This window comes from Nanorana parkeri, unplaced genomic scaffold (genome assembly GCF_000935625.1).
Source record: "Nanorana parkeri isolate BGI_ZX_2015 unplaced genomic scaffold, ASM93562v1 scaffold457, whole genome shotgun sequence".
NCBI lineage: Eukaryota > Metazoa > Chordata > Amphibia > Anura > Dicroglossidae > Nanorana > Nanorana parkeri.
Genome location: NW_017306725.1, coordinates 642,274 through 657,775, shown reverse-complemented (window position 1 = coordinate 657,775; position 15,502 = coordinate 642,274). Strand labels below are relative to the sequence as shown.

The 15,502-nt window shown below is 39.4% G+C and overlaps 1 protein-coding gene across 1 annotated transcript in view; it reads right to left on the bottom strand.

Moving 5' to 3' along the window:
- The window catches only part of VWA8 (von Willebrand factor A domain containing 8), a 235,770-nt gene that overhangs the window by 10,516 nt on the left and 209,752 nt on the right, over window positions 1–15,502 (bottom strand). The window contains 2 exon segments of the mRNA XM_018560480.1: window positions 7,811–7,919; window positions 12,584–12,740. Of these exon segments, the coding sequence (XP_018415982.1) occupies window positions 7,811–7,919; window positions 12,584–12,740 (266 nt within the window).

Below are 15,502 nucleotides of genomic sequence, written 5' to 3'. Positions count from 1 at the left end.
AGCATATTTAGTTATAATGCAAAGAACAGTAACATAAAAAAACATTCTGATATACTGAACTAGAAAAAAGACAAATTACTACAAATGTTCAAATTAAAAGTAAGATAATATCCAAATTTCTATTTTTAGTCTGATCTTTAACACAGATCCAAATCTGAAAGATAAAGATGTTTAGCTTGGGTGTGAGGTAATACAAGTGGTCATACACTGATCACATGCATGAGAGCTGAAGTTACTGAACAAGCAAATTTTCATTTTCATATGTAAAGTAATTAGCTACTGACTGGCAATGTAAATTGCCCTCTTCCCATACACTTGCGGTATAATAACTGATAGGGATCAAAACAAACAAATATGTTGCAAAAACTTGAAGTGAACCTTGTACTATGATAACAGGAAAATTCAATTTAATTTGAAGGGTCAGTCTATCAAAAGTGACATAATTTACTAATGTATTTGTAAGATCAACCTACCTATGCAGGCTTGGGAACAGACATGCAGAGATAAATCGGTAGGTATTAAGTGGTTGAATTCTTTGATATCTCACAAAAACTGACACATCAATTGTATCTAAACAGACTATTTAGCCTCTGTTTACATTTGTATGCGATGCTGCATGCCATCCAGCTGCAATGTTCTACATTGCAATGTTAGGTGCACTATGGTGCCATTATTTCTTAATGGCATCCCAACATACCTAGCCATCACATGTGCTTTGTATCGCACCAAATAGCATGGTAACCTATTACCACGTGATGTTATTTAAAAAAAAATGTGCTTGCACTTCTTTCACTTCTTGGCTGTGGTAATGAATAGGCTGCCCTACCGCCAGGGCACCACAGAGCATCACAGAGCATCCTACAGCACCTCTGTGATGTCCCATGATAGAGGTGTAAACAAGAGCTTAAGGGCTCATTCACACGAGCTTGCACATCTGTACAGAGTGTACGCCCATGCAACGATGTCGCCCCGAGAGGAACAGTGTTGTTGATAATTACTTGCAGCAGCTTGTACATCTGTGCAGGTCCGGGTGCCCGGACTTGGACACAGACAGTGTGCGTCCAAGTGTGGGCAACTGGACCCGCACAGATTTGCAGGTTTGGGTCTGCGTGTAACCATGTGCAGCTGCGTCCTTGAATATGGATGTACAGGCTATTGCACCCAATTACAAGCAGGACCTTGGGTCTTTGCATGGGCATGAGCCCTGAAGCTGAATGCCAGGCAATCAGCTATACACACATATATACACAGTTGAAATAAACATAAGTGAAATGTCTTATCTGCCACTGTGTTTATAAATGAGCCCAACCCTTTTATGATTCATACATCTCTGCCTGACAGGATGGTGACACCACTTTCTCTTTTTGAGTCAAGCCAAACACTGTTGTCACCTCTCTGCCCACAGCCTGTTGACTGGACAACAAAGAAGCATTTCATTGACATTACATATTTGATAAAGCAAATATTATTTATTAAGCAACAGTGTAACAAATAAAACAGTACTGTATTCCAAATAAAATGTATATGTCTTTAAGAACAAGTTAAGAACAAGTTAAAAATGATTTAGTCATTGACTTATTGTTATGTTACCCACTTCATACTGACACTGCTAAATTTGGTCTGGACAATTAGTCTTTAATGGCCTCTGGTCAAAAAAGGAAAAGGAGAACTTCCAAGTTATACCAAACACTAGAAAATCACTCACACCGCTATGCTGTAACACATACCTTAAGAAAGTAAAGCTTAAGGGAGATTCAGTACACACCAGGGACATATTTGTTTTTACGATCATCATGTTGAACTGGTTCATAAATCCTAAAGCTATAAAAGTTGCTTACAAAGCTAAAGTACTGATTTACTGGCAATATGCAAGATAAAGTATCCTATCAGGATTCTCCTAAATAAAACACAGACAGCAGTGACTATGCTTTGTATGAAGTGCCAGCATAAGACACAGGGATAGGAATGAAGAAAAGCAACACTTGGCATGGTGTGAAACTTAATGTTCATTTTAACATGGAACAGAAATAATATGTTTTCCCTATTACCCTCCATCATCTTCCAGAATATGTAAAACCCACAAACATTCAATACTTTTGCTCCAGCCAAATCTTATATATCAGATTTAATATCTTATATATCAGTCACTTGAGACATCCACTGGTAAGATCTCTTGTTTGAATTCCCAGGTCTGAACGCCTTGCTATGGTCATCATTAGGCTCGGTTCGCACATAGAAATCGCGAAAACCTGCGTCAAACACGCAAAGATGTTTTGATGTGCGTTTGCAAATGTGCACAAACGCTAAATGTGCTTGTGTTGCCATTACTAGTTAATGGCACCATAAACGCAGCCGCAAGTATGAGCGTTCCTGCTCCGCGTATGTGCGCGTTAAAACGTGGATGTTGCAGATTTTGCTGCATGCACTATTTATCTGCGTATAGGAACCCATTGAAATCAATGGGGATGCAAAGCAAATGCGGAGGAGCAAACATGTGTCAAAGAGTACAAACACGTTCGCACTACGCCTAGGTGTGAATTGAGCCTAAGGGGTTCCACAATTTCCCTGTTTTCTTATTTGCTTCGATATATATATATAGTGAACGCAACAGACATTGCTGGAATATAAAGAGATTGGCATGAACATCCAAAACTTCCAGGTAGTTACTAAAGAAAGTATAACAGGGCAATATCACAGACACAGGATGCAGTGCGCACAGCTCCCATATTTGCACATTATACAATGTGCACAGTCTGATCCTTACCACAACACTTCGCCTAAGCCCTGAAAAATCCTTTGAAACACTTTGCCTGTATTTTGCTTCCCTAACCAATGAAGACATTGAAATGAACCACCAAGTGGTATCACTATTTTACTAGGTACTCCGCATCACACAACTATAGCGTGATCATCTGATTAAAGAAGAACTTCAGGGAAAAGTTTACTCCCATACTGTAAGGGTTAACCTCTCGTTTGTGTGTGTATAAAGTATAAAAAAGTTATACTCACCCAAACTGCCAAGCCGACTCCCTGCTTCTCCGGTCACTGAGGCTTGTCTTCTTCTCTTTTGGACAGGTGGAATGTTCCCCAGCACCCTCACTTCTACACACAAGATTCTTAGACTGCTGCAGAGGAGGGGGAGAAAGGATCTAGAGACCCGGTCTAAGAACAAGCCGGCTGGAATGATCGGGTGAGTATAACGTTTTTTTTTTTAGCTCCTAAAAACAAACGAGCAGTTAAGCCTTGCAGTGTGGGGTAATACAAATGTTCCCCGGAGTTCTTCTACAACATTTCCATCATTATCAGGAGATGAACAGATACGAGTTTATCTGCACAGGTCCATCCCAAACAAAAACAAAAACAAAAACAAAAAAAAAAACTTACAGGGTTATTCACAAAAGAGTGAAGAGTTTGGAGAAGTCAGGAGAAGTGAACAATCTAGGACAACAAAGCTGAACTAGAAAGTGAGCTAAATTGGAGAATTTTTCAAAATCAGCTATTTTGGCCTAGATTGTTCACTTCAAATTTAAGTTTAAGAGATCATTTTAAGAATACACTTATAGGTTTGGGGTATAGAATAGGTTAGAAGTCAGCGACATTGTTGCACTGTTTTAATTTTATTCTTTTACATGGCTAAAGCCATTGGTCTACAATGACACTGCATCTGAAGGACTTTTAAAGTCCTAATGATGTGCTGGACTGTAGGTTTTAACCACATGTAACGTCTACCCGCTAAGAGGCCTTGGCTGAAAACGTGACGTGTAGAGAATGTGTAGAGAAATGAGGGCCATAAACTCCATAAAAGATGATCATTTGTATCTAACCACATTATCAATTTGTCCTTTTGGTGCTCCTTTTCTTCATCAATTCTGGTACACACTGAGACATGATACAAACAGTGTGTGGCAGAGTCTTGTGTTGAAATGTAACAGTGATCCTGGTTAGCTGTCATATCATTGCAAAGTAATATGGATACAGTTTTACATGTGTCCAATGAACCCTTAATGCTCAAAAAAAAAAATTCCTGCTTCCGGTTGGGACCAAAGCAGTATATATGAGAAATCATTTTCAACTTCCTTTTTTAGTTCATCCGAGGCATATTTTAAGTCTGACCAATACTTATTTCCCCCTAAGATATGAAAACATTAGATAAAGAGTGATAATAATGTGATCAAGTTCTGACTTTATATTGCTTACTGTATGCAAATGTGTAAAACAGGGCAAATCCTCCATTTAAGAGGACAGAACATCCACAAAGATCAGTCAGCAAGTTTAACTTATAACTCAAGAGGTAGAGAAATAAAAAAAAGTATAATTTGTGTATAAGTCTGGACAATTTCAGTAATGCCCATCTGGCTCCAAGATTGGTGTATAAATCTGAAGTGCCAATATTTATTTTAATGTTTCTAGATGGTAAACGTTGTGCCCCTTATTTGAGTTTACATTTCACAATGCCATGCTAAATTCCTGAAGAGGTTTACGAATGCATGAATACATGTAATTCCTATGGAAGGTACAGGCTCTTTGTTTGGCTTCTTGATTATCAGCTGGTGTTCTAGCCTCCATTGAATGAGAGCTGCATTCATAGAGAACTGGCCTGTTGCCTTTTCACAAACATGATACCATCTTGCTGTAGTTAGCATCTTCGTGCTGCTCGCTGGCCCCGAGCTGAACAAATTATTACTTGAAAAGCATGTCTTGGAAGTGACATCATGCTACGCTGGATATGTGCCGCTCATGTGCCCCACTCACAAAGAGGTGCTGAAGCCCTTTGAACTATGGCACTAAGGAGTAATGAAAAGAGACAAGCTCTCCTTGTAAACTGATCTCAAACTAAGTAAATGGAGGTTCTCATTAAAGCATGTTAAAAATACAAGAAACTAAAGGAGGAAATGGAAACTCATTCTTAGAGCCATGCAAAAATAAAGACTCATTCAGGTCTGATCATTTCCTTCTAGCTTATTTATTCCTAAAGAAACAAAAATGGCTGGAATGAATAGCCCATTAAATGGTTTGAAGAAACTACTGTAGACCATTTTCCCACCATTTTGTATGAAGGAAATTGGGATCATGAATAGCTGTATAGGGCGAAATAAGCTGTACACAAAATTAGCGATGGACAAATCAAGCCACAAGGCTTCACTGTCGACTGAGCATGAATACATTATACATAGCACACATTAGCATCCAATAAAGATATGTTAAGAATACAGTTTATGGTTTATTGACAAGACAGGAAGTTATGCTAAATATCTTCAATGGGGACAAAAAAAAAATATTACAGTGGAAAAGGATAAGAACCTTTAACATTCTTTTTTATTGCTGTCTGTGCCTTTCTGTCCCGATGACAACCACTTCCCCTTATTTCTAGCAGGTGTCTTGAATTGTAACTCAAAATTATAATATTATCATCTCAACATAGTATTACATTTTATCATCTCTAAACCTTCAATAAATATAGAGCTTTCAGCTTTAGCTGAAGTTATTCTTGACAGTACATCTACATGTACAACATGCTGATCAACCACATACTAACTTGCCTGCTACCTATCTAGCTGTCTAGGTATTATTATTCAGCTATTTCTACAGTACTATAGGAAAAGGTGCCAACGTTTTCAGATAATTTCCAGGAATGTTTTACTACCACACTAGTAATTTGCACAATAACATCTGTGCAGCACATTTTGTATTATAATTCATTTTGCAGTGTAAGTTCTGATTTCCAATAAAAAAATTAGCTTCTAAACAGTGGCATTTTTTTTCTAATGTTTGCTAAGGCCTCAGTAGGTTTTTCCTGTTTTGATTGTGTATGGCTATTGACTTTGATTAATTAAAGAGAATATTTTTTATCTTATTTGTATTCTGTGTTTCCAGATCTCTCATTTGCTATAATAATTAAAATATAGTTCCTAGCTAAGCAATATTTAAAGAAATGTCCCAAAAAGTCTGATAAAAGTCACTAGCAATACCGTGTTTCCTCGAAAATAAGACACTGTGTTTATATTTTTTTTGGCTCAAAAAACACTAGGTCTTATTTTCGGGGTAGTTCTTTTTTTCTCTAATGTACAACAATCCAAAGTTAATGCAAATCCAAATTAAATAATCTAAAATGGCAAAGTTAAGAATAGGGTGATCAGGGCAATCAGGGGTGCCATAACTTTCCAAGACCAATTTCGTAACCAGAACGAGCAAAGCGTGCTTTCACTATCGATTCCTCACATGCGGAGTGCATTTGGTATCACTCCGTCTGTGACAGGAGTCGGCGCTATAGAGGAAGCATCGGCTTGTGCGGCTCTGCTCCCTCTGCTGCCGCCTCGTTTCCTCTAGCGCTGGCTTCGTTGGCGCCGCTGATTCTCTCCCACCTCTCCAACGGCTCTTCAAGTTCCTCCTTATGCCACCACCGGCCCTGGGAATGGTCTCAACTAGGTCTTATTTTCGGGTTAGGTCTTATATTTTAGCAATTCCCAAAAATAGTACTAGGTCTTATTTTCGGGAAAACACGGTAGCTTCATTGTTTCACAGGTTACAGCTTCAACAAATTCTATATATATTGAGAGACTATTTAAAATGCCTTTTCCTTTACAACAGAGCTTCTCATCAGGAGACAACAGTTCCTTATGTAAATAACACGCTGTTGTTTAATGTTAGACCTTGAGGTTTATCAGTAGACTAGTATTGTTGGAATAAAGAGGTGTACTTGTAACCAGTAGTAATCAGTCTGCTTCTCCTTTTCCTTCACTCATACTGCAGTAGAGATATGAAAGAGAGAATTTAACTGATTACTATGAGAAACAAGGACAGTGATTTCTTTGGGGGACTTAGAGCATAGGAGCTAAGATTTTGTACTTTGCAAAAAAAAAATAAGACAATGAAAGGGGCAAATAGTAAAGACATCTGCAACTGTAAAGACCATAACACAAGGGAAAGGGTAAACTAAATTAGATCTATAATTACAAAATTAATATTAAAATCTGTTTGTGTTTACACACAGGTTTATCACATTCTGGAATGTTTAAACTAATAATACATGATGAAAAGCATAATTGTGCAAACAGTTTTAAGTAAATACAATCTCTTTTTGGTTCTTACACACACACAAAATGTTTTCTATAATTTTCTATATTTATAATAACATGACATTTTACTAAATACATAGAAGCATTTACCCAGTCCCTGTCTCCTGAAGGAAATCACAATTATACACACTAGAACCAATTTTGGAAAAAACAGATGAACTAGCATTTTGTTTTTGAATTAAGACGAGCCTCCAAAAAGAACACTTACAAACAAGGAAAGAACATACAAACTCGATGCACACAATGTAACTGGTGGGATTTAATCCCAGCACCGAGAGCTGCAGGCCTAATGTACTAATCACTGCGCTAACAATGTGAAATGAGTTTGCTAAAAAAAAAACTCCCTTTACTACCACAATTTATGTAATAATTATTATGGCGTAGAAAAATGTTGTACCATAATTAGAAACCATTGATGCAGAAGTCTGGGTAATTTCAAAGGGCTACCATTTTGCATTAACTATATACATTATTATATTCAAAGTTATAAATATATAGACTGGGTGGACAAATGAATATTGAATTCAGGAGCCAGACTGTCCAATCCAGGAGCCAGCATGACATTTTTTGGAGCCAGCTCCATTGACAGCAACGAGAGAAAAACGAGAGTTAGACACCATTGGCTGCCTGGCTCCTGGGATTTGTCCAGCCCTGATATAGAACCATGTACATTGCTTTAGTTCTACATACCTACATTTTTGTCAACATTATTAAACTCTATTATACCAGTTTACCTGTAGACTATCCAAAATCACTCGAAGAGATTGCACTTGTCTGCGAACTGCCCCTGAGAAACGTTCATATGTAGTAGCATCATATTCACTCATCTGAATTTCCTTCAATCTAAAATAAAATAAAATGCAATAATAAGAAACCGGACCATTAGATGTAAAACTCATGTTGGCTCAATATTCCATCTAGAAGCTTGTTCCTTGTTGTTACTGTAACTAATCTGCATAAGAAGAGTCAGCAGCACATGAAAATGAAATACTACACAACTATCAAGGCCCACTGCCAAAGTAAAGGTTAGCTATTGGCATGCCTATGTTGTGCACTAACAGAGACTACCTTGACCTCCTGCCAGAGTAAGTGATACCAATGGCCTTTCTAGTAAAGACTTCAATTCTATGGGAATCCATATTCAACAGTGAAAGAGTTTACGTCACACACTAAATAACTTTTCAAAGCCATGATAGCACTCATACATAGAGTTAGGACCACACTTTGCAGAGGTGCCTTGGCGCGGCAGTGTGGCTTCTACATAATTTTGGCCAAAGGTTTGTGCAACTAAAAGCTCTGTTTTTAACGCATACTGTTGACAGGGTAACTTGTTTTGTTGTAGGCTAGCTGGCAGGTGTGCTGGGAATTCTTTTTGTGTTTTGTACTGTTGTAAGCCTTCCCATGTGCACCCTGCTACCAAGGCTGGTTATAAATTTATGCGGTGACCATATATTTCTTACTAACAGAGACCACCTTGGCCTCCAGCCAGAGCAAGGGATACCGATGGCCTTTCTAGTAAAGACTTCAATTCTATGGGAATACATCTTCAACAGTGAAAGAGTTTACATCACACACTAAATAACATTTCAATGCCATGATAGCATTCATGTACACAGTTCAAGTGTGGCTGATGTTGTCTATTGTCAAGTCATGGAGCAAGTGAAATATTGCTTACTGCTGCACAACCATGTGCAAAGTCATGAATGAAACAAGATTGCTTTCTTATGAAGCACATCTTCTGCAGCTTCCCCATCACTATGTATCCCCTGATATAAAGACAAAAGCACTTGAACTTGTGTGGCAGCCAACTGCAACTGTATCATTTAGTAAAAAAGTCACTGAAGCACTTCAGTATCAGAGTGCAGGTTGATTCCCAGTTTAAAGCCTGACTCCTGGGAAATTAAAAGTCTTCCCTTGTAGTGGGGCTGGTCAGGTACAATGCAGGCTCCATAGAACTGCATTGTACGTGAGGATGGCAAGTGACAGTCAACAGCCAGAGCAGAAGGGAGAAGAGAGCGGCAACTGCCGCTAACCCTTTTAATGCCCTTGGAGTTGGGTTTTAGGTCAGCAGGGTTGTACTTGATCACATAAATTAATCAGCAGGAAGGAGATTACAAGTACCTTTATTAACAAAAACTATATTTATTAACAAAAAATATTTGTGTATCACTCAGCTGTAGATCCTCAAATACTCTCTGATCTTGTGCTGACACTGTCCTTCCTTCTGGAGGGTGCCTACTTGTGTTCACCATGGTCCCTGCATGTGTTGTAAAGTAGCCACCACTCCAAGCGGGATGTAAGGATCATTTAAAGAGAGCCAAGTTTAAAGGAGATCTAAAGACAACAGCATCACATTGGGTTTTCAGCATTGTGAAATAAATATAAAGTATTATGTTTCAAAATAGTTTTTACTTTTACAAACACTGCATATCTGTGCATTTTCTGTGTAGCAGTTTCTGAAGTTTTTTTGTGCTTTCGTGTCATCTCAGTCTGGGTCATCTCCCACAATGCTTGTGCCACATGTTCCAGGCTGTAGGCTAGATTGGCAAAGTAGATAGGAGAGCAGGGATGTGGGCAGGACATTAGGGAGGTGGGATGGAGCTGTGAGAGAGCAGTGAAAAAAATTGTGTACTGAGCACGTGCTTCTACAACTGGGCGATATTAGGAAGCCAGAATGAAAGGTGGGCAAACTCATACAGGAAATGTATGTGAATGTGTTCTCAGCTCTACTTAAAGGTATTTTTAGGGACTAAATGGACATTGAAATGTAAGGGTACAAGGTGAGAGATGTTCTAATGGCATGATGAAGCAAATATAAATTAATTTTGATGATTTTAGTGACACTTTAAGGTGTGAACACAATCTGTCCTACACCTGGGTGAGGGTGACAATTATGTGACTTCTCAAAGAAATAGACATACTATAGTATTAAATAGAATCCTCAAAGCTGAAATACCAAAACAGTCCCATGTGGCACTGTATCTGTGTTTCCATTTAGAGGATTCCTACAAACCAGATCCCAGGATAAGGGCAGCAAAATCAGTGGCAGCTCAGCAGACATTTAGGTCATCTGCATAGAGAACTGGTGGTGGCACAAGAAAGAGTTTCCCCCCTGCCTGTTGCTGAACTCCCACCCCTATATCCCCTTCTGTACCTACAGATTGTGCAGCTCTGTCGATCTCAACTCCATCCTGCTGCACTGGGCCCAGAGAGAGCAGTTTCCCTGCACTTTGTGGTGCTGCATTAGAGAAGCCTGAGGTGCCAAAAGTTAAAGAAAGAAAGCACTGCTCACAGCATTATCACGACATGCCCGGTGGACCAAAGATTTGCTTCCTGAAGGATAAATGCTATGTAGATGGGATCGGTTTCCTGAAGAGTGATTGTGCAATGTGCATCCTTCCAAAGTCCCCTCACCGCCACTCACACTGCATTCCTTCCCAGCCAGCTCACCCCACCTATAACATCAAATTCCGCTGCAGCCACAATTCCCCCTACTCACAACATTCCTTATGGCAACCTCATGTCCAACTAACAGTACATCCCTACCTGGCCCCCTCCCCATTCACAGTACATCCTAGCCTGGCATCCTCACCTGCCACTAATAGCAAATCCCTCCCCATCCAACTCATCCCCATTCAGCTCACAGTGAGTCCCTACCAAACCACCTCACCACCCTCTCAAATTGCATCCTTTTCCGGCTACTTCACCCCAGCTCACAGTGCATCCCTCGTCAGCCATCTCACTCCTATCGCTAACAACCCATCCTTTTTCAGCCACCCTGCCTTCCAATCAAAGCGCAACCTTCATGGCTACCTCCCTCTCTACTGACAGCACATCCATCTTCGACCACTTTACCCCACGGTCACACTGCTTCCCTGGGTAACCTTGCACACATTCCTCCTGCTACTTCATCCCACAATGCAACACTCCTGGTTACCTCAAACTCTACTCACTGTACGTTCCTGCCCAAGCATCTCCCAATCATAGCGTATCCAACCCCCTACTTATACTGCACCCCTTCCTGCTTACAATTCATCCTTCTCTGGTAACCTACTTCCCACAGTAAATCACTCTTAGCAATCTCATTCACTACTCACAGTACATCTCTCCCTGCTAACCAGCATTAACAACCTGATAAAAGTCGCCACTCCACCATTATAACGACCTACTCCACTCTATCAGTATAAAACAGATTCTCCAAGGTGTCTCCTATGCTGCCTCTGTCACCTATAACTTGCACACTGTACTTGGCTCTGACAATCAGTTCCACTGCACAAGTGTCCACTCTGCTGTATCTGATACCCTGCCACCTGCACACTGTAGTACACTCTGACAATGAGCTCCACCCCACGTGTCCACTCTACCGCTTCTGATCCCGCACCATTGACACACTACTCCATTTTGACAATCCGTTCCACTCCACAAGTGTCCACTCTACTGCTTCTGATCCCCTGCCACTTGCATACTACACTTTATCCTGGCAACACAGATGATTAGTCAGTTTACACAGTAACTTTTTTTTCGTAATGCTTTCAGTATCTTACTCAAAATGTACATTCTATTAGTACAAGAGATGTGGGTGATATGCATAGCTTTACATACTGTATGTATTAATGTATTATTTAAAGTAGCTTTGGGTGGAATGAGACAGGGTTTCATGCCTCATCATGCTGCCTGTGACCTGACTATTTCTTTCCATTCCTATAGTCCAGCCATGACTGTTAGGGAACTGCTGTCAACCCGGCATCATAGCTCCCCCTCTAGAGTGCATTTTGTGTGTATTCCTATGAGATATCTGTCTTTCTAACGCATGTCTGCAGCATTTGTTTATCACCAGCCCCTAGTGGACGTTCCTAGAATTGAGATTGGGACTGAAACTAGCTCCACTCCAAACCAAAAAGAATAGGTGCTGAAGATTATACTAATACATTGGAAAATAAAAATTTGCTTTCACACACACATCAGTACCAAGTTACACTGAGGATTTTGATTACACTTTATAACCATAATGTCCTATATGGAGAATTCTGGGTGGTAAGTGCAAGGTTAGTCTCTTGAGATAGCTCTCCACAGAGCAACACTTAGCACAGTAAATGCAGCCAAACAAGCTCCATAAATATTATTAATTGCACAGCTATCAAGATGGGATTATTCATGGATAATTTGCAAAACAACTACAAGCAATGTCACAAAAGATCTGTTGCTGCTAGTGATCTCATTTGATTTTGTCACACCAACGCACCTCCCGACAGTTGGGTGTTGCACTGCAATGCATGGTACTGCAATAGCATTTGTTGCATTGCTGTACGGTGCAAAATAGTATTACTTTTTTCCACCGCACAACAATGCAACACATGCCTGCCGGGAGGTGCTCTGGTGCCATTCAGACTGAACTTATGTTAAAACTAAAGTTTTGTTGAATTTTATTAAAGTAATATGGAGAAAGTACCAATAAACCTAGACTGTTTGTATAGACTTTTAACCTTACCCACAGAAGGCACGCATACCTCTGTTGAAAGGCCTTCTCTGCCATTTCACTAGAAGCTCTTTTAACCTCTTCAGGGACGGCATCCTTTTCAGCCTGTGATACCTGGTGGACTTTGTGTCCTGCATCCAGGCGATATGGACCACCCATTCCACCAAGTCCTGCTGTGTCTCTGCCACCTGGAAAGTGACAAAAAATAGGCTATATATTACAATTAAAGAGAAGAAAAAAGAAAATATGGAATACAATAAAATGGAGGATCATGTGTGGAATACATGAAAATATGTCCATATCAAGCTAGAGGAAGTGTACTACTCTCAGCACAATTTAAATCAAGCCTTCTTGATTTAAATTTTTTTTTTTTTTTAAATCAAGCCTTCTTGCACGGCAGCCAATGTGCTGCACTTCCCGCATCACCACCTCCATTTTTTTTTTTTCTAATGTAATTCTATCTTCTCCTTTCTCTGATTTGATTTCTCTCTACCTTCTTCCCTTTTCTCCTTTCTCCTCCTCCTCGCTATCTTACCTACCAACTACCCTCTCTTGTGCCATGAGGCAACATCTCCCCATACTTCCAACGAATGGTACATGCATTTTAATTATAAATAGCTTCAGTCACGGACTACAAAACCTAATGCCTGATATGTTTAATTAACAAAAAAAAAGTCAGTTGCTTGTTGGTCTTTCACAGGAAATGATGTGTTGTATATGAGTACATTATCCCTTTAAGTGTGGTAAGCCAACAATTACCTTATTAATATGTTCATAGTCCCCAGAAATGTGTAGATTACATGTGCAGAAAGATGCTGCCTTAATGACTATACAACATACAGAGCAATGACAGAAACTGTCAGTTGCAGTCTGAACTATAAAACGCCAAAAGCACAGGAATTACTGACCTTACTCTTGACCTTAACAAGGTGAGCACAAGTAATGTGAATATGTCAACATACTCTCTAGGCAATCACTGAGAAAACTGTCTCATCTTCTACAAATGTTTATTTAAAGGATAATTAAACCCTGCCAGCAAGCTCAGAGGAGTCAGCGTTGGATTGGAGACCCGCCGCAGCGCTGGAGGGACAGATGAAAACGACAGGAAAGAAGATGATCGGATTAAGAGACATCATTTAAGGTAAGTGCTTTCATTAAAATTGGGGGGAGGGGAAAAATTGACTTTAATGTCACTTTAATACTTAGGTCAGGTAATCAGCTAAATGCATAGTTGAAATACATAATCATACTCTGTTTTAGTTATGACAGGATATGTAATTCTGTTCAGCCAGTTTTGTGATCAGACAGAATAGCCAGGCTGGTGACTATACTTTTCTCTACTGGTGCTAGATAATCCAGTTTGGTCACCAACCTTTTCCCAGCCTCATACTCGGAAAAGAAGGAAGAGAATTACACCGATAAGGTAATCAATTGGCTCTCTACTACTATAAGCATGCCAAACATTTGATTGCCATCACTGTACAAAGCAATAGAGCCCTTATTGCCAGAGACTTCTGCCCATCCCACTCTCAGTGAACATAAGTACTCTAAAGTACACCAAATAGTGCTAGATTTCAGCTTCAAGAGTCATAAATGGCTGTATGAGGACTATAGAAAATAGCAGAAAAATGTTTTCCTCTCTTAATTCTGTGTTCCTTGCTTGTAAAGCCAAGCCATCCTTTCATGTGCCTAGAGTAAGAGCTTTAAAGTTCATGCCATTTTCTCTTGGGAGATTAAAGGTTGTAGACCCTGTCATTTACAATCAACTTAGACAAGGAATACATGATTTTGTTTGTATGTCAATTATTAAAACATCTGATATGACAGGTCATGAAAAGATCATGACCTTCTGCAAATGGCTTTATACTTGTCTTTCAATTACAGAGAGTAAAATACTGAGGTCATGTAATTGTTATGACGTATATCCATATCACCTTACAATATAATACCTTATATTTGAGCAAAGTCCTGCCCAGGCTTTCCCAAGCTTTACTAATCACTGAACCCTGGCCACTTTTTTACCCTCTGCCATTCTCATTTTGCACTTTTATGGTTCTAGGCCTGTGCCACCAAAACAAATGAGCACATATGCATTAATTTGTTTCTTTGCAATGCATAAATTTGCTTTAAAAAGTTACATTAAGCTAATAATATAAGAATATCATAAAAAATGATATTCTAAGATTTGTAATGGCCGCCGCCAGAGTAGGTATTTCACGCGTGTGGAAAACTACAGAACCACCAACACTAGAGAGTTGGGGGAACATAATGGAAGAAATAAGACATATGGAGGAACTATGCGCAAGGGACGTAGATAGGAAGGATAATTATGGCAGGGTATGGTAGAAGTGGGAAGTGTATATACAGTCAGAGGCATATAAGAAATTAATAAAGAAGGACAGCAATATAGAAAGAAAATAGAATAAATAAGTGGGTTATAGATTACACCTGAGAGATACATAAATAACATACCTAATTATTTACTAATTGGCTGGTAGTGCATTTGACCTGTATGAATGACAATTTAGAAAGGAGAATAAATTATCCCTGTCTGAGATGGAGGGAAGGGATAGGGAGGGATAGGGGATTTAATGAGGGAGTTAAATGGTTAAGGTGGGTAAAGGTAGCGCAACATAGGGTTATGTCATTGTGGATGGATCTTCGGATCATCTTATGTCGTTTTCCTTAGTTAAAGGACTCACAGTAAGGATAATACAAACACCACTATTAGAGGGATGGGGAGGATGGGGCGGGGGGCAAAGGGGTTTGTTTTTTTCCACTATGATAATTAAATGGAAGTTATTGTATATAGATTTGCAGTATGGATTTACACACAATGATTAAACACATGAGTAGAGTGAGGAATATATAAAGGAAGGCTGGAGAGGAAATAAGAAAATAACACGGAAGAGGTAATACACAACACATACAAGGTAATCCCCCCCCCCCC